The sequence below is a fragment of the Mauremys reevesii genome, linkage group 17 (assembly GCF_016161935.1).
Source record: "Mauremys reevesii isolate NIE-2019 linkage group 17, ASM1616193v1, whole genome shotgun sequence".
Taxonomy (NCBI): Eukaryota; Metazoa; Chordata; order Testudines; family Geoemydidae; genus Mauremys; species Mauremys reevesii.
The window spans coordinates 2,291,202-2,317,888 of NC_052639.1; the positions used below are offsets into that span (position 1 = coordinate 2,291,202).

Consider the following 26,687-nt stretch of genomic DNA (forward strand, 5'->3'; position numbering starts at 1 on the left):
GGGTAAATATTGTCCTGGCTGCGTCCCCCAGTCCTGCCAGAGACCTGACGTGTCCCTTGTTTACCCCGGATCAAAGGCGAAGCTCCAGCTCCAGAGTCTGTATCAGGGCAGAGCAGGCTGGTCTCCAGCACAGAGCGTGGGGGAGAGGGAGGAAGAAGGACCCAGAGGGGGGTGACGTGTGTGTGTCCCCTTGTGCCTGCCCCTCTGCCTGCACCCCAGGAATGGGGGCCCCAGTAACCTGCCTGCTGCTGCTCCTGCACCTCACAGCTGGGACGTCGGCAGAGCCGTAAGCCCTGTCCGTGTCTGTCTGTCTGTCCGCGTGGTGGGCGGTGCGGGGGGGTTGGAAGCAGCCGAGGGCACCGATGAGGGGGCTGCTGGATCCGAAACTGATGGGGCAGGTCCATTCTCCCCTGGGAGCTCAGTCCCTGACGCTGGGTCCCTCCTGGGCCCACTGGTCCTGCCCCTCCCTGCGCCGGGGGTGGTTGGCTCTGGTTAAGGCAGTGGCTTGGGGTGTGGAGAGCTGGGGTCAGTGCCCGGCTCTGCCACAGACGCCCTATGCGCCCCCGGCCAGACACCGACCCTCTGAGCCTCAGCTCCCCTGTACCATGGGGTGATGATCCTCTGCGGCCGCCTGCTCCCGCCAGCCTGTCACCTCCTCAGGCCGCGGCCTGTCTCTTCCTGCGGGTCTGTCCAGCCCCAGGGCAGGGGGCCAGGCTGGGCTGGGCCTCTAGGCACCAGTGCAATAGAACAGTAATTACCGACGAACCCAGCGCGTTAAACCAACGTCTCAGGAGAACCGGGCAGTGCCCCAGTGGTGCAAACGCCGAAGGGTTCCTGCGAGGGCGGGCGGAGGCCCCGGGGTGCAGACTGGGCTGGGGGTGGGGGTGGGGGTGGGGCTGTATCTAAGCTGGTTACTGGCTGCAAAGGGCTCAGGTGCTCAGCACAGCCCCAGACTAACCAGCCTCCCCCCTCCCCCCGCCGTGCACAGGGGTCTCTGCTCACTCTCAGCCCCACTAGCTGCTCCCTTCTGGGCAGACTGAGCAGCCGAGAGGCCATGGATGGACAGGGACTGAGCCCCTCTCTGCGCCCCCTGGGCCCCTCCAGCTCCACGGGAGGCAGGCTGGGGCAGGGGAAGGAGCGGGGGGGCCTTGCCCTGCCCCTGCCCCTGCCCTGTGGTTACAGAAACGAATCAGCCTCCAGCACCATCGACCCAGCTCTGTCCCAGCAGGGGGGACACTCATAAATCGGGAGTCACCCCCGGTCCTGGGGGAGGCTCTGGGCTGTCCTCTCCCCCACTGCCCGGTGCTTTCCCCTCCCCAGGCACTATGTGGTGGTGAGCCCAGCCGAGCTCTACCACCCGCACAAGGGGACGGTGTCAGTTCATCTCAGCGACCTCAACGAGACCGTCCGGGTGAGCGTCCGGCTGGAGAGGGGGGATGGGCCCAGCGCTATCACCCTGCTGGAGAGAGAGGTCCGGGAGTCCCGTCTGCACGAGAACGTGCGCTTCCAGGTGAGCCCCTGCCCGCAGCCATGGGCACGGCCCCGGGCACTGGCCCTGGGCACGGAGCCCGTCATCCCCGGGTCTGCAGCCCCAGCCCAGCCTCGGGCCCCGGGCACAGCAGGGCTCAGGGCACTGGCCATGGGCACGGAGCTGGTCACTCAATGGGCAGCTGTAGCCACAGAACTCGAGCCCATCCCTCAGCAGCGACAGGCAGGGGGGAGCGGGGATGGGGTGGGGGGGCACAGAGCGCCCTGGCTTCCAACTCCACCGAGCGCCCCAGGTTCATGCTCCCTCCCATTCAGGTCCCCCAGGCTGGGGATGGGGGTTCCTGTGGTTGGGGGGGCAGGAACAGGGACCCACAAACACCACTGTCCCCCCATGCAATAACGGGTCTGCGCCACGACCGGCCCGTTACCGGCCGCTGTGGCCTTGCTGGGGTCCCCGTGTGCAGGTTCCAGCCCCGTCCGGGGGGCAGCAGGAAGTGGCAGAGCTGCACGTCTCGATCCGGGGAGATGCGCTGCAGTTCTCTGAGCGGAAGAAAGTGCTGCTGCGGGAGCTGCAGCCCAGGACCTTTGTGCAGACGGACAAGGCCGTCTACAAGCCGGGACAGACAGGTGAGAGGGCAGGAGCTGCTGGAGGGAGTTTCCTGGGGCCCCAGGCCCTTGGAACGGACTCCCAGGCTCCGGGGCTGGGCTGGGGGGGCCTAGCGGGGTATTCGGGACTCTCACTTCTAGGCCCCTGTCTGCACCCGGCCCCAGGGGAGAAGAGGCCCAAAGCCTGAGGCTTGTTTGGGGGCCTGTCTGGAACCAAGTTGAGGGTCTCAGCCCCTCCTTGGCGATGGCACAGACACTTCAGGGTGCACCGATCGGCCTCCCCGGGCAGCCTCCTGCCACGCAGGGCAGAGCCGGGGCTCATTGGAAGAGGGCAGCGGGGGGAAGCTGGGCCCATTCTGCGGGTTCACAGAGGCCGTCAGTGCCCGGGGCGCCCGGCTGGCACCTTCCCCAGCTGGGAATTCACTCAGACAAACCGAGTCGGGGCTGATTCCCGCCTCTGCCTCTGCTCCTTTGCAGTGAAGTTTCGAATCGTCAGTTTGGACAAAGACTTTGTTCCCTGTACCCGGAAGGTGAGAGCTGTGGTGGTGGGTGTGGGGGAAGGGTAACAGGGCCCTGGTGCACTGGACACGTTAGGTTTGTCTACACCAGCCAGGCCATTAATCCAGTTTGAAATCGGACAGTCCTCTTCATGGGTGGTTTGCCCCCGTCCCGTGCATGCTTGTGTCTGGTATTGGATGGGGGGCGCCATTTGGCAGAGCGCACTGCTCCACCCCTGCTGGCGTGAACTCACACCGAGTGTGCGAGGTCACACCAGCGGGGACAGGCCCACGCCATTCCTGGAAGTACCAGGATCTCCGGTACCTGGGAATGCCTCAGCCGCCAGCCTGCTCTACACTGCTGCAGGGGGCGAGTCTCCCAGGGCAGGTAACAGCCTTGCAGTAGCAGGGCTTGTGCTGGCCTGCTGAAAACAGCCATGTGGAGCAGCCCCCTGGGCTTCAGAGCCCAGTGCCTTGGGCAGTGGCCTCTGTTGGTTGCAGTCTCTTCACTGCACAGAGAGGGTTGATTGCACATTGCATGGAGCCGGAGTGAGGGCGCAGGGCACCCACTGGCTTTAGTGCAGTCTGTGATTGGCTGTGGGTGCCCCCCCCCGATGACAGTCATTAGCACCTTTCAGCCTAACCGTGCTGCGCGCTGAGTGAGGTGGCAGAATCGGGCCCAGTGTGGAAATACAGATTGACAGCTCCCCTCCCAGCCACCTCTCCCGGGCACTGGCTGCAGCGCAGACCCCCGGCCCTTAGACTGCCCCTTGGCAGAGACCCCAGCATCTCGCCCTGCTCCTCCACGCACAGACCAGCCACCCACTGCCCTGTACCCGCCACCACGGGATGGGGCACGGGAGGTGCGAGGGCTCCAGCCTCATGGGCTCCCCTTCCTGTCCCTGCTCCCTCGGTCACCCCCGCTGCTGTCCCCATGATCCCCCATGGCCCCAGAGACACCCCGGCCCTGGGGAGGTCACAGGCAGCCCGGGGGCAGTGGGGGGTGTTTCCTGTCCCTCTAACCAGCCATCTCCTGTCTGTTTGCTTTGCAGCTGCCCCTGGTGACCGTGCAGGTCAGTCTGTGCCTCTCCAGCCTCCTCCTCTTCCTGTCTGGCTCATCCGAGGGCACCCAGGGGTGTTCAGTGGTGGGGATCCCAGAGGAGTCTGGGCTGTGACCACAGTGTCCAGCAATCCAGCCCTAGAGCCTCTGCCCTGCTGTGGGGGTGCAAAGGGTCCCAGAGCACAGGGCGTTTCTGGGCTGGGCCCCATGGGGGGCAGGGAGGGGACATTTGTGCCATCGGGTTACGTCCTCCCCACCCCGAGTTTGCAGCGTCTGGGGTGTCTGCCCGGGAGGCAGATGGGTTTGGGCCTGGCTGGGATCCCTGCCTGAGTCGCTCACCCCGAATGTTCCCAGCCCCCGAACTCTGGGTCAGGCAGTGACTTGATCAGCCAGTGGGGAACTCAGCGGGGAGCTCCCTTGGGAGCCGGGGGGGGGAGGGGCCGGGGAGGGGGGGTCTCTGGGACCTGCAGGGGCAGAGGGGAGGGGGTTTGGGGAGGCTGCGTGGGGGGAGGGGGGCAGGGAACATACCCCCAGAGGCCTAGCACTGGGATGGAAACGGTCCCTACGGCGAGTTCCCTGGGCTTTGTCCAGGCTGGAGATGGGGTGTCCCTCGGGAGCCTGTTCCCCCCAGGGGTGGTGCCCTCGGGTCAGGGCTGAGGGGCGCTGGCAGGGGCCCCCTTACCCAGTGGCTGCCCGGCGGTGCCTGCTCCAGGCTAAGGATTTGAGCCCCCGGGCGTCGATCCAGCCCCCGTCGGCAGCACGAGGCTCTCGGGGGCTGCCGGGGACGAGCCGTGTGTGGGGGCAGCGGCTGAGCAGGGCGTGTCCGTGTGCCAGGATCCCAGCGGGAACCGCATCGCCCAGTGGCGAGATGTGACTCCGCAGCAGGGCATCGTGGATCTGTCCCTCCCGCTGTCTGCAGAGCCGGCCCTGGGGACGTACGCCATCGAGGCGCAAGGGACGAGGCACTCGTTCAGCGTGGAGGAATATGGTGCGCAGCGGGGCCCAGGTCAGTGACCGAGGTCACGGCTCCAGCATGTGTCCCCCACCTCCACCTCTGCTCTTCCTGGAGCACAAGGGGCTCTTCACACATACACGTCTTTCCCAGAGCTGGTGTTGCTGGGAGGGGGAGGGAAATGTCAGCGGCCCCCTCTCCATCCTGCCCCACAAAAACCTCTTCTGACTCCTGCGGGGGAGGGGGAGAGAAGAGCTCTGATGTCTCCCTTGAAACAGCTGCTGCCTACCCCCACCCTCACCCCAGACACTTGCTCCTGACCCCCTAACTGCCTCCCACCACCCTGATCCCCAACAGGTGCTTGGGGCAGGGGTAGCGTGCAGAGCCCCCTGGCTGCCCCTATGGGTAGGAGCCGGTGTGGGGACATGCCGCTGCTTCCGGCAGTGGTGTGGCACCAGGGCAGGCAGGGAGCCTGCCTTAGCCCCACTGCGCTGCCAACTGGACTTTTAACGGCCCGGTCTGTGGTGCCAACCGGAGCCGCCAGGGTCCCTTTTCACCAGGCGTCCCAGTCGAAAACCAGACACCTGGCAACCCTACCGCTGCAGCCTGCAGCCTCTGCCCAGCCCTGCTCCATTTCCGGGCCCTTCCCCTTCCCGCCCGGCCGGCAGGTTGGTGGGGGGCTGCACGACCCGGGGAGAAGCTCCAAGGCCGAGGATCGCGATGAAACCCCCGAGCCGGGGATGCGGGTCGGTTTCACTCCGTCCCTCTCTGCCCCCCAGTGCTGCCCAAGTTCGAAGTGACCCTGGAGCTGCCCCCCGTGGTGACGGTGCTGGATGAGATGCTCCTGCTGCGGGTGTGCGGCCGGTGAGTGTGACCGCAGCCCTGCCGGGCCGATACAGGGGGGGCTGGTACCGCCCTGGGCCTGACTCCCCTTCCCCCCCCAGGCCAGGATCTGACCTGCCCCTTCCCTGCCTGCGACCCCCTCTGCCCCATGCTCATGGCCAGGCAGGGCTCCCTAGGGCTCTCACTCCACCCACACGACCAGCCCCACCCCAGCAGGGACCCCCCCCCATGGGCAGGGGTGTTGGCCCCCTCCCCTCCCACTTACCCTCTCCCTCCTCTCTGCTAAACAGAGACACCTACGGGAAGCCCGTCCTGGGGAGGGTCCAGGCCAGCCTGTGTCGGGAGGAACAACCAGTAAATCACTGGAACCATCTTCATGCCAAGCGAACCGAGGCTCAGTGCACGGAGCTTACCGGCCAGGTGAGTGTGACTGGGGAGGGGGCAGGTACATGACATGCTGCTGCAGGAGGCTCCTCTCCATGGTTTTCTTACACTGGCCAGAGGGGGGCTGTGATCTGCCGTGATGATGTTGGTGACATAGGTGTAAGTGCAGGCGAATCAGGCCCTGGATCCAGCCGGGTCCCCATCTGGCAGGCTGGGGGTGGGGCTGGCAGCTGTGTAGCAGGGCCTAGGGACTTCTACGCCCCGCCCCCTTCCCCACACTATCTCAGTGCCTCACTTACCCTCCTAGCCCCCAGGAGGCAGGGCAGGCTCCTATCCCCATTGTACAGATGGGGAACTGAGGCACAGAGATGCTCAGGGTCCGTCCGCGCAGCAAAAACCCTGTGGCAGCGTCTCCCAGCCCAGCTCTGCTGCCTGGGGCTTGCGCCGCGGGGCTAAAGGAACAGTGTAGATGCTCGGCTGGAGCCGAGACCCTCCCCGGGTCTAGCACCTGGACCCAACCATTGACCTGCTGGTTCTAGCCCCGCAGCACAAGTGGGGTCAGCAGGGCTGGGCTCAGACTCGCGGCCGCAGGGGGTTTCTGCTGGAGCCGTACTCAGAGCGACTTGCAGGCAGCCTGTGGCAGAGCAGGGACTCTCCAGACCTAGGCGAGTGCCTCAGGTTACGGGGCCGCCCGTCCTCATCAGCAGCTCTCGTTAGGCGGGGGCAGATCTCCCCGAATGCTCTCAGTCCCTGGGGGGCTGGGGGGGGGGGGCGAATGGAATCAGCCAGCGTTACCATGACGATTGGGGACCAGCACCAGGGGATCTGTGATGGGCACAAGTGGCCAGGGCCTGTTTTACGTCTCATCCCACCCACAGCAGCTCCAGCTGCACAACGCCCCCTAGTGCCGCACTGGGGTACCGGTGTCAGGGCTGACCCCAAGGTGAGAGCGCCCCCTGCTGCTGCCTGCAGCACCCAGGTTCTCTTTGAGTGTCTCCCGTCCCAGCACTAACCAGGCCAAACCCGATGAGAGACCCGCTGAGCTGACACCTGCGGGGCCTGGTGCAGAGCTGCTGCTAACGGGCTCTGATCTCTCCCTCCAGACTGACAGCAACGGCTGCTTTTCCAGAGAGGTGGGGACGGCTCCCTTCAACCTGACCTACTCTGGCTATGAGATGAGCCTCCAGGCCAAGGCGTCTCTCGTGGAGGACGGGACAGGTGGGACTGAAATCAAGCGCACGTGCACGCCCCCAGGCAGCCCCCAGCACTAAACCCCAGGGGCAGAGGGGTCTCACTTGCACATGTGGTCATGTCATTTGTAGCCCAGCTGCTTTAGAGACGGGCCCAGAGGTAGCGTTGGGGGGTTGGATCTGGGGTTCTGGTTCAGCCCATCACTGGAATCGATCCCTCATGAGGAGTTCAGACCTGGGCACGTTCATGCAAAGACTAAACACCCTCCCGCGAGTGGCCTCTGGCTGTGGACTGAGCTGGCAGAGCGGAGTGACGGCCCAGCCTGTGTCGTTGGGCCCTGAGTCACGGCCTCAGTGACGTTAGCGCTTAGCGTTCAAAACGGCAAGTGCTAATCGCTTAGTAACGAACCCAGATAACTCCACATTTAACCCAGCAGAATCCTGATTTCCAGAGCGGCCGACACCTGTTTGGCTGAAAACTGTAACTGTCGGGTGGCTACAACGTTACCCTCGGGTGCTGACATCAGCGATGGCGAAGTGGCTGGAGGAGAGCGGGTCCAGAATGGCAACGGGTCACTGGGCACTTCTGAAAACGGCCCTTTCTGGGGGCAGGCCCTGTGCCGAGATGCCTGTGTGCAGGGTCAGCTCTGGGGCCGCTCAGTAAGGAGCTCTCTGCTGGGGAAAGGGCCACAGAACCAGGAGACCCTGCTGGCAAATGTCACGTGGCTGGTTTGGGATTAAGCCCCAGGGGAAGGTGAATCTAAATTTTCTAGTTTCCAGATTCCCCAGGAAAATCCTTCTCTGCCCCCAGCTGAACCTCCCAAATTCTCCCCCAATCACACCCTCCAGTCCATAGCGAGAGGGGGTAGAAATGGCTGGGCGGATTGTTATGGAGAGAAATCTGGGATGTAGCCTGAACTCTGGTGTCACTCTCAGCACCAGCACCTTCCTCCTATCGTCCCTCCCTCTCCTGCTAGGGGTGGAGCTCAATGTGACCAAGAGCTGTGACATCGTGTCTGAAATCGCTACGGTGACCTTTGAGGATGCTGACGAGACTTACAAGGCTGGAATCCCCTACACTGGCAAGGTAACGGGATTACCGGTGTGACAGAGTGGGATATGTCTGTACCACACTGTAACCTCCATTGATGTTGACTGCTTGCCGGATGTGCTGCACTTCTGGTGCCCATGTGCCCCATGCACTGGAGATCGGATGCGTTAGCTGTGCTCTCCATGTCCTCAAGCCCCCCTTCCCGAGGGCACAATGGGGGTTGAGCAACCAGCCAACCCTCAGTTCCTTCTCACGGCCTCTGGCTGAGAGCCAGAGCCAGCAGCAGTGTCCGGTCTCCTGCTCCGCTGAAGTTTTTCTCTTTACGTTTTGTAAATAGTCATTTTGATCGTTAATAATTGTTACTGGAGATAGCGGTTTAGTTAGCGAACCCTCTTCAATTTATCAATATCCTTGTTGAACTATGGGCACCGGAACTGGACACGGGGTTCCAGCATCAGTTGCACCCCTGCCAAACACAGAGTATCCAACTCGAGAGTCTCATTTATACCTCCCAGAATCGCATTAGCGCTTTTGGCCACAGTATCGCACTAGAAGCTCATGTTCAGCTGATTATCCACCACGACCCCCAAATCGTTTCCAGAGTCCCTGCTTCCCAGGCTAGACTCCCCCACCCTGTAACTATTGCTCTGAGGAGAGGGGTGGCTCTATGTTATTTGCCACCCCAAGCACGACAGGCAGGCGTCTTTCGGCGGCGCTCCTGCGCGCAGTCCGCTGGTCACGTGGATTCAGCGGCACACCTGCAGGAGGTCTGCTGATTACACGGATTCGGCGGCACGCCTGCAGGAGGTCCGCTGCTAGTGCACAATTCAGCGTCCCTGCTGCCGAATTGCTGCCGAAGCCACGGGACCAGCAGACCTCCCGCAGGCATGATGCCGAAAGCCGCCTGCCTGCCGCCCTCACAGCAAGCGGCAGGCTGCCGCCCGTGGCTTGCCGCTCCAGGCACGCGCTTGGTGCGCTGGTGCCTGGAGCCGCCCCTGTCCGAGGAGAGGGAGTCTACGACTGATATCCTCCCTACAACAGGAGAGTTCAGCAATAGGGGAGATTTTAAAGGCCCCGGTAAGAAAAGCCACGTCTAGCAGTCAGGGTTCCTGGCCTAGTGGGAGGGGGGAAGCAGTAGCTCGATATATCCTGTTTGTAGTAAGGCTTTTGACATCCTCATAAGCAAACTAGGGAAACGTGGTCTACGTCGGGGTTCTCAACCTTTTCCTTTCTGAGCCCCCCCACCCCCAACATGCTGTAAAAACGCCACAGCCCACCTGTGCCACAGCAACTGGTTTCCTGCATATAAAAGCCAGGGCCGGCGTGAAGGGGTAGCAAGCAGGGCAATCGCCCCATGTGGTGGGGCTGCAGCCCTCTGCCCTGAGCCCCAGCATGTCTCACACTGGCCCTGCTTGGTGGACCCCCTGAAACCTGCTCACGGCCCCCAAGCGGCCCTGGCCTCCTGGTTGAAAATCACTGGTCTAAATGAAATTACTGTAAGGATGGTGCACAACTGTTGAAACCCCCATACTCAAGGGGTAGTTATCAGTAGTTTGCTGCACTCTGGGCAGACGTGTTTAGTGGGTCCCACAGGGGTCAGTCCTGGGTCCGGTACTGCTCAGTATTGTCATTAAAGACTTGGACAATGGAATGGAGAGTGTGCTTCTAAAATGTGTGGATGACACCACGCAGAGAGGGGCTCCTAGCACTTTGGAGGCAGGTTTAGGATTCATAACGACTTTTGACAAATTAGAGAATTGCTCTGAAATCAACAAGATGAAATTAAAGACCAGAGTGAGGTACTACACTTAGGAGAACAACGAGAAGTCCGGTGGCACCTTTAAGACTAAGAGATTTATTTGGGCATAAGCTTTCATGGGTAAAAACCCCACTTCTTCAGATGCATGGAGTGAAAATGAGAGATGCAGGCATTATTATACTGGCACATGGAGAGAAGGGAGTTACCTCACAAGGGGAGAGGGGCAGGCACTCATTTTTAAAAGAGAGGGCTAAGCCTTAGGCGGGGTGGGGGCAAGTGGTGGGTGGGCTGGGGAGTGGAGAGGAGCTAGTGGGAAGGGCCATGGCTGCTGTACTGCCCAGGTAGGTTGGAGACTGGGGGGATCAACAGACATGGTATCCCCAGCCCAGGTACGTGACAGCCAGTGATGGATTCAGCGTTAGTGCCCCGCCCCCAGCTCTGTGCTCAGCTTCATTTTGGGGGGCCCTCCTTGGGACCCAGCCAAGAAAAAGAACATTCTCTCTTATCTCCCCCACCCCCGTTTTTCATTATTTTTTTCTCCTTCCTCCTCCCGTAGGTCATAGCAAGTAAATGAAAATAAAGTGAGGTCCCTTGATTGTTCTTGTCGTCAAACTTATTTTTCCACAGACCACTTGAAACTCACAGAGAGTCTCGACGGACCACTGAATGATCTTTTCAAATATTGTAAAAAAGAGTTGGGGTTCGGGGTCTGGCCAGGAGCCTGGGCGAGGAAGGGGGCTGAGGGTTGGGGCAGGAGGTTGGGGTGTGGAGCACTTACCTGGGGCAGCTCCTGTTTGGTGTGAGGGGTGCAGGTGGGTATGGGGAGGGGGTGCAGAAGCTCCTGTTTGGTGCTCAGGGTGGGGATGTGGGGGTGCAGAGGACAGGGCAGGGGTTGGGTGTGTGGGGTGCAGGAGTCAGGGTAGGGGCTGGGGAGGTGTGGAGGGTACAGGAGTCAGGGTGGGCAGAGGGCTGGAGTCGTGGGGTGCTCACGGCAGGGTGCAGGTACAACCAATGGACACTGGTGGCTAATGCATTCAGATCTACGGTGCATGGGGCATATGCACACCAGAAGTGGAGCACATATAGACACCATATCTCGAAGAACGCTAGTTACTAACAGGCAAGTACCTTCCCATTGTGTGATGTGCTGTGCACACGCCTACATTTACCCAAGGCAGATTATCGTATTGTGTTCTCGGCAGGTGCCCAGCCTAGAAAAGGTGCGGGACACTTTGTTGACGGAATATCCTGGAGAAGATCTCAAGATGGCAATCTAGCGCCATCAGTTCTGATTGTCTCTCAACTACTGGCCCACCCGAACAGAACAATGTTATTTCTACATAAGGGCCTGCAGGTGGTGTGAGCACGTCTGGGGGATAGGGAAGGGGTCAGACAACCTGATACCCCTCAGTGCTCACCCCAGCACCCCCAGCTATTCCAGTCCTGCCCCAACTTCTTCCCAGATCTGCTAATGCCCCTCAGCCCTCACCCCAACACCCATCCCAGCCCTGGGCTTTCCCAGAGCATCTCAGGGCTGGATCGCACTGCCCCTTTCTGCCCCCAGCCAGCTCTTTAGCCCCTGGTGGGCAACACTCTCCCAGGAGTCTTCTCCCTGAGTTGTGCGTCTCCCCCTTTCTCTCCCGGCTCAGATGCTCCTGAAGGTGGCAGGTGGCTCTGCGCTGAAGAATGAGAAGCTGCAGCTCTTTGTTAGCTCTGGGAATAAGAATAAGAAGCAGACCTTCCTGACGGACGAGTCTGGCAGAGCCTCCTTCGAGCTGGACACCTCTGGCTGGACCGGGAGCGTCACTCTGAGGGTAAGTGACGGGCCTCCGAGCCCCAGTGGGGCCCCAGCTCTCCAGCCTCTGTTTCTGTGTCTGTGATTGTTGATGTTTATTGTGGTGGTGCCTAAGGAGCAGCCAGGATCGGGCCCCATGGTGCTGGGTGCTGCACACACTCAGCGTAGCAAACGGCCCTGCCCGAAGCGCCTGCAGGCTGAATAGCCAGGACAGAGGGGGGGCGGGGGGAGGCGCAGACCTCACCAGCAGAGCCATCAATGGGGTGACGCAAACAGCATCTTAGTGCCACCACTTGTCTTCTCATTAATATCTGGGGTGGGGTTTAGTTAGGAAGGTCGCCCCGTTCAGGCAGCTCAGCTCAGGGGCTGCCCCATTGCCGCTGTCGGGCTGCCCCATTGGAACCGCTGGGGTTTTCCATGTCACTCTTACGGACGCAGGGTAGGGGGCCATGGGGTGAGCTCAGCCGGCAGCATCAGAGCCTGGCCTGCCCCGGCTGTATCCCTGTCCTGTGCTGTGTGCTCTGCACCCCGGCGATCCCCATCGCTCTCTCTATCCCCCAGGGGCACTTCAAGCATGTGGCTCGCAGCTCTGTGTATGGGAGACTCTCTCCCCATTATCCGGATGTCCATCGTCACCTGCAGCCCTTCTACTCCAAGAGCCAGAGTTTCCTGAAGATCCGCTGGCTGGGAGGGGGGCTGCCCTGCGACCAGGCCCAGCAGCTCCAGGTGGATTACGTCATTGCTAGGGAGGCCCTGGGGAACGGGTCCAGGAGCCTGGAGTTCATCTTCCTGGTGAGCCTGTCCTGGGAGACTAAAGTGTGTGTGTGTGTGTGTGTGTGTGTGCGAGAGAGAGAGAGAGCAGGAGGTGCGGAGTCAGCGCTGTGACCCCACAGCAGAGCAGTGGGGAATCGAACGGTTCCTTTGAATTACAAGGGCTGGGCTAGATCAGGACGGGGCTTTTCCCCTTTCCCCACTAGGGGCTCTGGTTCCAATCCGGCCCCAGAGCGGGGGCTGTCTGGCCTGGGGGGCCTGGGGAATGGGATACGTGCCTGAATGTTGCTTCTTGCACCCCCACCTCTGCTGGCTCAGTCCGGGGGAGGAGAGGCCACACCCTGCCCTGACTCCAGCCTGCGTGGCCGTCCCCACGTCGGGGCGTTTGTCAGCCCCCTGTACAGCATCAGCTTGTGACCCAGTGTGCCTGGGGCAGCCCTCACTGGAAATGCCAAGGGCAGGGCAGGCTGCAAAAAGAAGAGCAGATTCTCCCCAAACTGGTGGTTCACACTGAAGTTAGACTCACCAACCAGTCGCAAACTGCTCCTGATCCCCCGCACTGGTTATCTAGAAGCTAAAAAAGAAATCGCACAGCCCCCTCTGCTGCATTCCAGTTCTCTGCCCCCATCAGCACCTAGGGCCAGTGCAGCGAGAAGTCATTTAAAACTTCTGCTCACTGTACACAATGTTCTTCTGGCCCCAAAGGGTCACCCACACCACCAGGCCAATATTAGTTTGGATCTTACCCAGAATACCACGCTGCCAGCCGGTCCTTTAGTGTCTGAAATGAAAGGCTTGTTATAAGGGAAAGAGAAAGACCAAGAAGAGAGTTGTTAAATGGTAAAACAATCACATACACACAGAGACGTCAAAGTCCATAGATCAGGTTCTGAGCAGTATTGGTGAGTTTGCTGGCTTGAAAGTCCCTCTGGAACAGATCCCCAGCTTGGATGGGTCGTTCAGTCCTTTGTTCAGAGCTTCGTTTGTAGAAAAGTTACTCCAGAGGGAAGAAGCAGGAATGGAGACAAAATGGAGAAGATGCAGCTGCCCTTTATATTCCTTTTGCCATGCGGCTGGTACTTCCTTTCTCCCAAACACAAGCTGCCCAGCACGTGGCATAGAAAAGCCTTAGAGTTCTCTGTCCCCCAGCCTGCCCCCACGTGCCTTGCTGGCTCCTAAGCTGTATCCCCTAGTTCAGAGGTGGGCACACCATCCTGCCTGGCTCCTGGCCCAGGAGGCTCGCCCCCAGCCCCTCCCCTGCTGTTCCCCCTTCCCCACAGCCTCAGCTCGCTTGCTGCGCCGCCGGCGCCATGCCCTGGGCGGGGGGCTGGGAGCTCCTGGGGCAGCGCAGCTGCAGAGCCCGGCCTGACCCGGTCTCTGTGCTGCACGGTGGCGGCGTGGCCCGGCTCCAGCTGGGCGTGCGGCTGTAGCGCTGCCAGACTCCAGTGCTCTGGGCGGCGCGGTACGAGGGCAGGGAGCGGGGAGGGGGGTTGGATAGAGGGCAGCCTGAGTTTAGAAATCCAGATGTACCACACACACCTAGAGCAGAATACAAAGGTGATACAAAGATAGAAACAAGATCCTCATACTTGGCAAATTGCACCATTTCCACAGACCCCTTCCATGGCATCTCTGGCCAGATTCCCTGCAATTTTACAATGTTGGTATCAACAATACCATAAAGTGTCTCCCAGACTCCACACAGCGTCACACAGCTCAGTGACTCCCGTCTCCTCCTCCGCAGGTCGTGGCCAAAGGAGCCATCGCCAGGATCCTCCACAAGGGGCTGGACCTCAAGGAGGGGGCTGGTAAGTGGCGGGGGAGGGGTCTGTGCAGATAGGGGGCGCTCGAGGGCGACTGGGGATTGAGCCCCCTGAGCAGGGGCCGGGCTGGGGGAGGGGGCTCTGCTGGCTGGACCTGACTTCCCCTGGGTGTTTCCCACCGTCCCTAGGGCTGAAGGGCTCCTTCTCGGTGGAGCTGCCTGTCGGCGCTGACCTGGTGCCCGCTGCCAAGGTGCTGGGTTACACGGTGCTGCCCGATGGCGAGATGGCTGCCGACCGCGCCCGGCTGCATGTGGCCAAGTGCTTCCCGAACAAGGTGAGCCTGGGGCTCAGGGCGGAGGAGCCTCTGGGTGGGGGAATCGCTCCCTGCCCCATAACAGGAGCCCTGAGCAGGGGCATGGCTGGGTGCCCCGGCCCCTCCCTTCCCAGCCTCACAGCAGCGCCAGGGTCGTTGGGGCAGTGCCAGCTCTGGTGAATTGCTCAGTAGCCATTTCGCCCCCCCCCCTGCAGGCGTTCCCGCGGTGATGGGAAGAGCTCCGGCCCCCGCACAATGGAGGAGCAGGTGCCTGCCCTCCCCCCTCCCATTCCTCTCTCCCTGGCCCCAGCGAGTACCTGCTCCCCCAAACCCTTCCTGCCTCCCCCAGCCCAGCCTGCCTCCCCCGCGGACTCAGCCCCTCACTCCGGGCCCAGCAGGTACTTGCTGCCTGCCTGCCCCACCCCTCGCCTCCCGTCCCCAGCTCCCCCGCGCTCCTGCTGCTGGCCCTCCCATCCCACCGCCCGGGACCCGGCCCCTCCCCAGCCCACTCTGGGCTCCCTCGCAGGTACCTGCTGCCCTGAGCCCCCCCCCCCCACTCCCCAGTCTCCACAGCCACTTGCTCCCCCACCCCCCAGAACTTCTGCCACCTCAGCCCTACCCACTGCCCATCCTCCGACCCGCGCCTGCCCCGCCCAGCCGGGAAGATTCCCCTGGGGCGGGGGCAGGATATGATGGTCTGAGCCCCCTTCCCCTCTGGAGGCTTGTGGGGGGCCAGCTGCCCATATTTCTCTAGAGGGCTTCTAAGGGGCCGCTGCCCCTCCAGTCGACTGGGGCACAAGTGTCATGAGGGGAGGGGCCCCTCTCCTCCTCTGGGCCGGCAGCCGGCTCCCACTCTCAGCCAGCTGAGCAGTAGAGACTCCCCCACTCCATGAAGGCTGGAGCTCCCCTCTCTGGGCAGCCGGCAGGGGCACGTCCCTGTCATTGAGAAAAAGCTTTCGCCAGGGACCAGCGTCAGCCCCCTCCCCACTGCACATAGGGGTCAGCTGGGGGGAAGGCCCCTCCCCTCTGGGACTAGGGAGGTAAAGTTACAGAATTCCTCCTCCACCTCTCCCCTCCATCTTCTGGGGTCTGGCTGAGTCCTTCTGCCCCCCCCCACTTCACCCCTCTGCCCTGGGGGTAAGTGTGGCCCTTCTGTCCCCCCCAGCCCGGGGAGGCAGGGCACTCTTACCCAGAGGCATTTCAATGCCCCCCCTCAGCAATGGCAGCTGCCTCCCCGGCAACTGGCATCTGCTTGGTATTGGAAGGGGCAGAGGCAGGGGGAGCAGAGAAGCCAAAGCACAGGCTGCAGCCCAGGGCTTCAGGGGTCTGACTCAGGAGTTTTATCTGGTGGGGCTGGTGATCCTGTCGTATCCCTACCCCCCTGCACCTCCTATTCCCCCACCCCACCCCAGGGTGTCTATGGATAACTGCAGCTCCCAGAGCCACCCCCCGGGGGCGCTGACTGAGCCTGGGCTGCCTCGACCCCCCCACCCCCAGCAGCAACCCCCAAAGCCCCAGCCCTTCAGCCAGCCGGGCCTGGGCCGGAGTGACACTCGGTGCCTGCCCCCCTGCCCCCCCGGGCCTGTCTCCCTCTGCCCCGGGGGTCTCTCCCCTCCCCTGTGACGCGCTGTGCCTCGCCAGGTGAAGCTGGCCTTCTCGCAGGACCGGGCCCTGCCGGGCTCAGAGCTCCAGCTGCGGGTGCAGGCTGCCCCCGGGTCCCTGTGCGCCGTCCGCGCCGTGGATCAGAGCGTGCTGCTCAGGAAGCCCGAGGACGAGCTCAGCGTCGACACAGTGAGTCCAGAGCTGCTCGGCCACTCGCCCAGCCCCTCCCGACGAGTCCTCCCCGCTCGCTGGGGAGGGCGATGCATGGCCGCTGGGGGACACCCCTCGAGGCCACCTCTCCCAGTCTGAGGGCTGCTCCCATGGCACTTGTCACCCCCTAGCTCTGGGGGGTCCCTACTTGCCTTGCCTGTTCTCCCATCAGCCCTTTCAGTGCCCCCCTCCTGACGCCCCCTCCCCCGGCTCTGGCTGGGAACGTGGAGCTCGGAGCTGAGATAATGGCTGGGGTAACTGGCGCTCCCTCTCCAGGGCAGAGCTGGTCCCCAGGGGCAGGAGCAGGTGAATTCCCTGCTCCCCATGTACAGCAGTGGACAACTGGCCAGGTGCATTGTGGGAGTTGCCCCTGCCCGGGTGATGATACGGAATCGCACTCGACCCGTCACTGGCGCCTGCCATCCAGGGGCTCACGGGCTCTGCACACCGCAAGTGGAGCCTCCCAAGCCCCATGGGGCAGCAGGAGATGGGGCTCACTGGGCGGGGGCTGAGTCACGTATCCCTGTGAGCCGTGGCCCCAGGGCCAGCCCCCGACGCGGCCCCTCTGTGATCTGGACAGAGTGGGGGAGGGGCACTAAGAGCCATTCGCTGCCCCACGGCGAGAAGGGGCAGCTGCCCTCCCCCTGCCCCAGGTTCTCCCAGGGCGTTGGGAGCCGCCGGTCCCTCTCCTAGGGCTGTGGGGGGAGGTGCAGGGACAGATGCCCACGTGGGGGATGGAGATGGGTGCTGGGCAGGGTAGGGGGAGGTGTCCAGGCTAGAGATGAGGCTGGGGCGAGAGCGGAGGTTTGTGGGGTGATGTGTTAGTGGGAGGATGGGCAGTAGCTGTCTCTGGGGTAGCTCGTGTCTTGGTTTCATGGCTGATGTCGTGTGTGTTTGTCTTTAGGTCTATAACCTGCTCCCAGATTTTCCCCGAGGAGACTATCCTGACGGAGTGCGAGAGCCGGAGTCATGTCATCCTCCGGGTGCTCCGGGTCCTCCGGGTGATCCGGGTGCGCGGGGTGCTCCGGGTGTTCCGGGTCCTCCGGGTGTTCCGGGTGTGCCGGGTGTTGCGGGTGGTCCGGTTCCAGTTCCTCACTGCCGCGGCTTAGGTCCCAGGTGGAGGTGTCGCAGAGGGACTAGCAGCCGGACTCCCACACTGGCTAACGCCTACAGCCTGTTTAAGGTAGGGTTGGGCCTGGCCAGGCCTCACACTCCTCTGTAGCCTGATAGGACAAAACTGGCTCCGATGTGCCCAGAGCTGCCGGCATCCAGGGGCGAATCCGACCAAATAGTCCGGCCTGTTCTAATGAATCCCCAGGGCTGCTCCTAGCAAACTCAGGCCTGGGATACACCTCCCCAGCCACCTTCAGACATGGCCCAGGCCCTGGGACAGATCCCCGGCGTATCCAGGGAGCAGGAATGCCCCATCCCGCCCCACTCCTGGGCACAGGGATATTACCTGCGGGGCTGGCAGCACCACCTCCACTTACGGTTCTCTGGCACTTCCCGGGAGGTCACCCTGGGTTCAGGGAGGTGCCCTTTGCCTTCTCCATGACATGCAGCCCCCAGCCGGCTGCATGGGAAACTCCTGGGAATGGCAGGACCCACATGCCCAGCAAAGGCTTGGAGTATGGCAACATTATTCTGCGAGGAATCCCTCTGCACCGCGCCTGCTCCATCCCCTCCTACGTGCCGACCGGCCTGCGCGCACCTTCGCCCCAGAGCGACTGAGCCTGCTCCAGCCCGGGGCCACAGAGGCAGAGCAGGATTTTCCTGAAATGGCTCCTCCGGCCAGCAGGACCTGCAGTGGCACCGGGTGTGGGAATGGGGCTCCCAGAGACGGTGCCTCTGGTGCTCCCAGTGCTCCCCTGCCCATCCCAGGCAGCCTGGAGGAGGAGGAAGCCACCTGAGTGGCTTGCAGGGGGGGTGCAGAGGAGACAAGGGAGGTGGGGGATGGGTGCAGATGGGACAAGAAGGGGGTGGGGGAATGGGTGAGGAGGGGGTGGGGTGATGGCATCTTGCCCCGCCCGAGCGAGGGATGGACGACCTCTTCCCAAAGCCCTCAGGGGCTGGGAGTCAGGAGACCGGGGCTCTGTCCCAGCAGGGGCTGCTCTGAGTGCTGGCAGCCTCCCCAGGGCCTGGGATCCCAGTCAGACGGCCATAGTGGAATGGGCTGGGACCCGCCCTCCCCCTGCCAGCACCCGTAGAGATGCTGCCATGGGAGAGCTCGAGGAGCGCGGCCGGCCCCATGGGCGGGTGCTGCACATTGCAGGGGGGTGGCAGCTCTGCTCGAGCGGAGGTTGAGTGTCGCCGGCTGTTTAAAGAGGAGTGTCTGAGTGCTCTGACATCCACAACCTGGCCTGAGATTTGCGGTGCCTCATGGCAGGGCCGGGTGGGGCTAGTGGGCCACATGTGGGGACATTTGAGCAGGGGGGGCCCAAGATTCAGCCGCCCCTCATGAAACGGGTTTACACGACCACCTGGTTCTCATCATGCTGTTTGCTCTGGGGGTGGGGGGGTGACCTGAACGGAGGCCCCAGAGAGTGGGAGGCGCATGTGCAGCCAGGCTGGGGCTCCACCTGTGGAGCCAGTGGGTTTGCAGGCAGTCTGGTGTCACAATGCCCGAGGGGCACTGGGGGACGTGCTGTGGCCCGTGAATGGCCGGGGTGCCCACGGGCTGTGAGTTCAGGCCCCACCCAGGGCAGGTTTCGGCGGCTGCGGGTTGCGCCTGTTGCCTCCGCTTTGCAGCGGCTCCGTTTGGCAGTTTTGCCCGAGACTGAAATCTGGGGTTGAGGGCGACGTTTTCAAGGGCTGTAAGAGTGTCACGGAGTCCCCAGGCGATGCTCTGGAACTGCTTCCCACAAAGCCAGGCAGGACTTTGGGGAGCCTCCTCTCCCTCGGAGCAGACTGTATCCAGGGCAAGAAGTTCACACGTCTTCACCCCCTGGGTCTGACCTTGGAGCATTCAGCATCCTCTGCCCCTCCGTGCGCTTCCCACAGCGAGTCCTCCCAGGCGGGGTCCTGGGGAAGCCACCAGGTCCTGCACCCCCACTTCGCAGTCAGACGTGACGCTCAGCCAGCCAGTAACACAGAGGTTTATTCGATGATAGGAACACGGTCTGAAACAGAGCTTGTAGGTACAGAGAACCAGACCCCTTGGCCGGGTCCATTCTAGGGGACAGTGAGCCAGACCCCCACATCTGCCCTCACTCCTCGTCCCCAGCCAGCTCCAGACTGAAGACCCCTGCCCAGCCCCTCCTCCTCTGCTCAGCTCCTTTCCCAGGCCAGGAGGTCACCTGATCTCTTTGTCTCCAACACCTTCAGTTGGTACCTTGCAGAGGAGGGTCCCAGGCCATCAGTTGCTAGGAGCAGGGGTGGCTCCAGGCACCAGCATGCCAAGCGCGTGCTTGGGGCAGCAAGCCACTGAGGGCGCTCTGCCGGTGGCCGTGAGGGCGGCAGGCAGGCTGCCTTCAGCTGCACACCTGCGGAGGGTCCGCTGGTCCCGCAGCTTCGGCGGACCTCCCGCAGGCAAGCCGCCGAGGGCAGCCTGCCTGCCATGCTTGAGGTGGCAAAATGCCTAGAGCTGCCCCTGGCTAGGAGACAGAGTGTCAGGCATTTATGTACACTGGCCCTTTGCTCTGCAGCAAGATACACCCTTATCCCCCCACCTAGATACTTAACAACTGCATAGGGGACACTGAGGCACCAACACCGTATTCAGAGAAAACATTAAGAACATTCCCAGTTTGTCACAAAGAGCCAAGTGCAGACACTGCTGTTCCTGCAGAGGGTTGTGAAGGAAATGAGCATTGAGCAGAGGGAATTTTTTTTATATATAATTGGAGCTATACCCCTCTCCTAGGAGTGGAAGGGACCTTGAAAGGTGTCACGGAGTGTGGGGGAGTCCGGCCCTGCACCCCTCTTCCTGGGCTCACAGTGACTCTCAGCCAGCCAGTAAAACAGAAGGTTTATTGAACAGCAGGATCACAGGATACAGCCCAGCTTGTGTTCAGAGCCAGGACCCCTCAATCTGGCCTATCTGGGGGGTTCAGGGTGCTTGGATCCCAGCCTAGGATCCCCTGAAAACCCACCTCCCAGCTCCCAACCGAAGACTGACTTCACTCCACCCTTCCCTTTTGTCTAGCCCCAGCCAGAGGTGTCACCGCCCCTCCCCCAGGCCTAGCTCATGTTACAGTCTGAATACCTGCATCTCACCTAAAATCGTCCCTGCTCTCCCATCCCCCACACAGACAGCCCCTGCTCCATTGAAAGGTCATCAAGTCTAGCCCTGTCCCTTCACTAGCAGGACCAAGTACTGATTTTTGCCCTAAGTGGCCTCCTCAAAGACTGAACTCACAACCCTGCATTTAAGCAGGCCAATGCTCAAACCACTGAGTTATCCCTCCCCCCAGCACAGCCTCCAGCACCTGGTTAGGAGAATCCCAGCAGGCTTCTCAGAGCTGGACTAAGGTAGACTTAACCCTTCGAGGTTCACGTGCCCCTCTCCTCCTGCCGCAGGCACAGCTCTGTGTGATGGGATCCCCGGGTGCACCCTGGAACTGGGATACTGCTGTGCCCCCTTCACTCTCCAGCCTGGGCTTTCTCTCCCAGTGCTTTGCTAGTGACAAGCAGCAAACCCCTCCAGGCGCTGTGATCACTCAGCACCACAGCATGTGGAGCCCCCCACCCAGCACATTGCATGAATGCTCCCAGCGCCGCATACGAATCACACAGAGAAAGGCACCAGCCAACCTCCCAAGCCCCCAGCCTTGCACCCCAGAACTGTACTCTCTTGCCCTGCTCAGAAGCCTGGCCAGTGTACGTTTATTACCCAGCCCACCCCTCCCTCGATGTGGAGAGGGGACACTCCAGCCTTTGTAACCTCTGCTGAGATTTCCCAAGACTTCAACCAAAACACCCAGTTTTATTTAGGATACAACACAGATTTATTAACTACAGAAAGACGGTGATTAAATGATTGTAAGTGATGGGCACAAAAGGTCACAGATAGTTACCAAAGAAAATAAAAGGTAAGTGCACAGTCTAAATCTTAAACCTTATTACACGAGGAGTATTTGGATCAAGCAGTTTTCTCACCCCACTAGAGGTTACAGTTCTTAACACACAGGCTTCCCCTTTTAAGCCTGGGACTAGTCTCCTCAGCTGATGTCTTTGTCCTCCCAGCGTTCTTATTGCTTCTCGTGTAGGTGAGGGAGGAGAAAGGCCAAAGTATGATGCCACAGTCCCCTATTTTAGCAGCTCCTGACGCTTTTTCCTCTGTCTTCCTTCTCACCCAGGATGCGGCTTTGAAAATTCTCACCAACACCAACAGCAAGGAGCCCTGTGAACATGGACACTTTTAACACGTCCTGCTGTCCTACCCTCACCTGTCTGGCTCGGCCCCACATTGTCCTCACCAGGTCAGTGACTGGGCACTTCCATCCCTCCTGATCAGCAATTCCAAATGCCCTCTCTGCCCTCTGAGGGGAGACGGCCCTGTGAGCTCATAGATCGGGCCTGGGACCTGGGTTCTGATCCTGGTTCTGACATTGCCCTTGGCAGTTCCATTGTTCTCAAAGAGGCCGGAGGTGGGGGATTCTTCATTGTTCTCCATGAGGTGGGGGTGGGGATTCTCTATTGTTCTCAATGGGGCCAGGGTGGGAGGGTTCTCAGTGGGAGCTGGGCACACCTCTGCTCCTCCCCCTTTCGCTGGAGGGTCTTTGAGGCAGGGCCTGCAGCTGCCTATGGAGGGACATACCCAGCCTCCTGCGCGCACCACCCAATACACAGGCTAATCACACAGTGCCAAGTGGTGGTGACCGTGGCATCGCCTGGCTACTTGCCTGTCTCTCAGTGACTCCAGCCCAGATATATTCACTTCACAGGGAGATCAATGGCTTTTCTAGCTCCAGCCCCACACGCTACCCTGGGATCTGAGAGTCAAGCTGGGTGTTATGGAGGCAATTACATGGGGTCCTGCAAAGCCCACTCGTGCTCGGTGGTTGCAGTAGAAACACACTGAGCGTCTCTAGGCTTCCATCTCCCAGCTGCTCAGGGTGGCTAATGATTTGACCTGCCTGACTAGCGGCTCTTTGTGAAGGGCTCTGGGAGTGCAATGTACCCTTAATGTTGCTCGGGGCAGAGCTGGGACTGAGCTCAGGACTCCCTGGTTTCCGCCCATGTTCTGAATCATAGGACTGGAAGGGACCTCGAGAGGTCATCTAGGCCAGTCCCCTGTACTCATGGCAGGATTAAGGATTATCTAGACCATTTCTGACAGGTGTTTGTCGAACCTGCACTCAAAAATCTCCAATGATGGAGATTCCACAACCTCCCTGGGCAATTTATTCCAGTGCTTAACCACCCTGACAGTTACAAAGTTTTTCCTAATGTCCAACCTAAACCTCCCCTACTGCAGTTAAAGCCCATTGCTTCTTGTCCTAGCCTCAGAGGTTAAGAAGAACAATTTTTCTCCCTCCTCCTTGTAACAACCTTTTATGTACTGTGATAGACCCAGGCCAGTTGGGTACAGCAGAATAGCAGAAGGCAGATATATTGGCCGCTGGGTTAACAGTTTCCCTGACTGACCAGAGCAGGGGCTGCTCCAGGCTAATGAGAACACCTGACTCTAATTAACCTGCAAAGAGTCAGGTGAGGCCATTAAACTAATGTGACCACCTGACTCTAATTAAGGCCCCGCTGATACTATAAAAAGGGCTCACTCCAGTCAGGCAGGGGAGAGCCAGGGAGCCAGAGGAGAGGAAGTGCAGCTGAAGGGCTGGTTAATGAAGACACCCTCAAACCATCGGTAAGGGAGAAGCAGGAGAGCTGTGGGGAAGTGGCCCAGGGAAATGTAGCAACTCTGGCAGTGAAAGGTTGGCTGCCAACAGCTGCTACCATATGGGGGCCCTGGGCTGGAACCCGGAGTAGAGGGTGGGCCCAGGTTCCCCCCAACCCACCACTACAGGAACATCTCCTGGGAGGGGAAGGTAAGCCCCTGTCAGGACAGGAGGCTGAACTGTTCTGAAATAAGCCCCCAGGGACAACAGAGACTGTGGGAGTTCTCTCACCAACCTCCTTGCTGACTATGATGAAAAGGGCTCAGTAGACTGTAACCCTGGTCCTAGAGAGAGAAGGGCTACTTGGAGGGTCACAGTGAGCCACTGAGGCAGCAGAAACCACCTAGAAGCGCAGGACCCACGGGGGCAAGGTCAGAGCTCTGCCACAGTACTTGAAAACTGTTATCATGTCCCCTCTCAGTCTTCTTTCTCCAGACTAAACAAACCCAATTTTTTCAATACTCCCTCATAGCTCATGTTTCCTAGACCTGTAATCATTTTTGTTGCTCTTCTCTGGACTTTCTCCAATTTCTCCATCTCTTTCCTGAAATGTGGCTCCCAGAACTGGACACAATACTCCAGTTGAGGCCTAATCAGCGCGGAGTAGAGCAGAAGAATTACTTCTCATGTCTTGCTTTCAACACTCCTGCTAGTGCATCCCAGAATGATGTTCACTTTTTTTGGAACAGCGTTACACTATTGACTCATATTTAGCTTGTGATCCACTATGACCCCCCAGATCCCTTTCCACAGTGCTCCTTCCTAGGCAGTCATTTCCCATTTTGTGTGTGTGCAACTGATTGTTCCTTCCTAAGTGGAGCACTTGGCATTTGTTCTTATTGAATTTCATCCCATTTACTTCAGACCATCTCTCCAGTTTGTCCAGATCATTTTGAATTATAATCCTATCCTCCAAAGCACTTGCAACCCCTCCCAGCTTGGTATCGGCCAGAAACTTTATAAGTGTTGTGATGGGGCAAGGCCAGATAGCTAAAGTAAAGTAGTGAGGAACAGGTATGTTAGTCCCAGGCTAAACAAATCCCTTGTACTATGGTAACCAACTGGCAGTTTCTCCAGGTTAATCAAGACACCTGGGGCCAATTAAGATCCTTCTAGAAGGCAGTGGAGATAGCTACCGGGATGGTGGGATAATGACTCATGGCCCCATGCACGCACATCACTTCTACACGTTTGGCTTGTAGCAGCTGACTACTTTTTACCAGCTTACCCGATATAAGGGTGATAGCACTCCCCGAGTCCACAAGCGCTGTAGTCTCTGCTCCATTTATCCTCACTGGCCTGGTGTAGTTATGTGGGGCTAATGCGACACCCGCAAGGTGGATAAGGGAGCATGGGACCTCCCAATCCCCCAAGCTGCACTGCATAGGCTCCTCGGTGCTGGGACACTGTGCTGCTATGTGTCCCCACTCCCCACATGCATAACATCTATAACTGTTTCTAATCATTCCCCTATCATGTGGGTTAGGGGGGTTAGTCCCAGGGTTCCCCCCACTCAGGCCAATCCCTTCCTTCTGGGGTCTCCGCTGGTTTTCAGCCCCCCTCTTCCTCCACCTAGGACTCCCCAGGGGTTTGGCTGTCCCACCTTCCAGGGTTGGGATTGGGTGTTTGCTACGAAAGGGGCTTTCCTTGGGTAGTCGGGTCAATTCCTGCCAGATCCTGCGGAGGTTCTTCTGGCCAGGAGTACATGAAGAGGTCAGGTGCTCCTGCACCTCTTGTCCAGAGTGTCAGCTACATAGCCCTCGCCCACACTTGCGGGCCCCTTTGATACCTCTTCCAATAATAGAGGTACCATTTGAACGCATAGCCATGGGTCTGATCGGGCCCCTAGAGAAGACCAACATGTGCTGGTTGTACTAGACTATGCAACCTGATACCAGAAGCTGTCCCCCTGCGCAACATAGCTTCCAAGACAATAGTTAAGGAGCTAGTACAGATCTTTTCCCGGGTTGGGCTACCCAAGGAGATACTGACTGATCAAGGGACACCTTTCGTGTCCAAGTTGATGAAAGATCTCTGTTCATTGCTCCATGTACAAGCCCTATGGATCTCTGTATACCACCCACAAACAGACAGCCTTGTGGAAAGGTTCAATAGGACCCTCAAGGCCATGATCAGGAAAGTGGTGAGCCGGGATGGGAAAGATTGGGATACCCTATTGCCTTACCTCATGTTCGCCATCTGGGAAGTCCAACAAGCCTCCACAGGTTTCTCTCCATTCGAACTACTATACAGGCGCCACCCCCGGGGCATATTGGATATAGCCAGAGAAGCCAGGGAAGAGGAGCCAAACCCCAGAAGGAACATAGTCGAGCATGTACTGCAGATGAGAGATCAGGGTAGCCCGAGTTACACCCATTGTATGGGAACACTTGGAGAAAGCACAGGAGACCCAACAACCCCATTATAACTACCAAGCAAAGCTTCGACCGTTCCAACCAGGGAATTGAGTAATGGTCCTGGTGCCCACAGCAGAAAGCAAGCTGTTGGTCCAGTGGCAGGGACCATTTGAAGTGATTGAAGCCGTGGGAGAGGTAAACTATAAGGTGCGGCAGCCAGGCCGCAGAAAACCAGAGAAAATTTACCACATCAATCTTCTAAAATCTTGGCATGATCAAGAGGCATGCTTAGTCACCCAGGAGACCCTTCCCCAGGAGGATAACTTATAGGAGCAAGTGAGGATATCACCTGACTTGACGCCGATCCAAAAGATCGAGGCAGCCGACATGATTAATCGCAACCAAGATGTGTTCTCCACAAAACCGGGGCGAACGACTGAGACCTATCACCATATCCACACAATCCCTGGAGCCAAGGTAACACTAAGACCTTACTGAATCCCAGCAACCAAAAGGGAAGAAATCAAGGCTGAAGTAAAGAAAATGTTAGAATTAAGGGTTATTGAAGAATCTTACAATCAGTGGTGCAGTCCAATCATTCTAGTGCCTAAACCTGATGGTACCACGAGATTCTGTAATGACTTTCGCCGACTGAATGAAGTATCCCAATTTGATGCATACCCCATACCACGCATCGATGAACTGGTTGACTGACTGGGTAGTGCCCGATTCTTGACTTCACTGGATCTGACAAAAGGGTATTGGCAGATTCCCCTGACCAAGGAAGCTAAAGAAAAGACAGCGTTCTCCACCCCTGACGGGCTATTCCAGTACACCGTCCTCCCTTTTGGGTTACATGGGGCCCCAGCCACATTCCAGCGCCTCATGGATAAGCTGCTGCGCCCCCATACTAGTTATGCAGCCACATACCTAGATGATGTCATCATCCATATGCCAGACTGGGGAACCCACTTGGAGAAGGTTGAGGCAGTGCTACGCACCTTAAGGTGGGCTGGCCTCACTGCTAATCCTGCTAAATGTGCCATAGGGCTAGCAGAGGCTAGGTACCTGGGATATATTGTAGGAAGGGGTATAGTGAAGCCCCAAACTAATAAGCTAGAGGCGATGCAAAACTGGCCCTGGCCAACCCGAAAGAAGCAGGGCTGTGCGTTCCTAGGCATGGTAGGCTACTACCGACATTTTATTC

At 59.6% G+C, this 26,687-nt stretch overlaps 1 protein-coding gene across 1 annotated transcript in view; it reads left to right on the forward strand.

The window, feature by feature from the left end:
* Positions 1–7: 7 nt before the first annotated feature.
* The window catches only part of LOC120384944 (alpha-2-macroglobulin-like protein 1), a 58,996-nt gene continuing 32,316 nt past the window's right edge, over positions 8–26,687 (forward strand). The window contains exons 1-17 of the mRNA XM_039504047.1: positions 8–286; positions 1,321–1,510; positions 1,953–2,115; positions 2,572–2,624; positions 3,644–3,664; positions 4,486–4,639; positions 5,383–5,467; positions 5,737–5,866; positions 6,934–7,048; positions 7,998–8,122; positions 10,951–11,184; positions 11,480–11,644; positions 12,187–12,417; positions 14,141–14,204; positions 14,348–14,493; positions 16,114–16,263; positions 17,189–17,294. Of these exons, the coding sequence (XP_039359981.1) occupies positions 222–286; positions 1,321–1,510; positions 1,953–2,115; positions 2,572–2,624; positions 3,644–3,664; positions 4,486–4,639; positions 5,383–5,467; positions 5,737–5,866; positions 6,934–7,048; positions 7,998–8,122; positions 10,951–11,184; positions 11,480–11,644; positions 12,187–12,417; positions 14,141–14,204; positions 14,348–14,493; positions 16,114–16,263; positions 17,189–17,294 (2,197 nt within the window). The 5' untranslated portion in view covers positions 8–221. The remainder of the gene's footprint in view (positions 287–1,320; positions 1,511–1,952; positions 2,116–2,571; positions 2,625–3,643; positions 3,665–4,485; positions 4,640–5,382; positions 5,468–5,736; positions 5,867–6,933; positions 7,049–7,997; positions 8,123–10,950; positions 11,185–11,479; positions 11,645–12,186; positions 12,418–14,140; positions 14,205–14,347; positions 14,494–16,113; positions 16,264–17,188; positions 17,295–26,687) is intronic.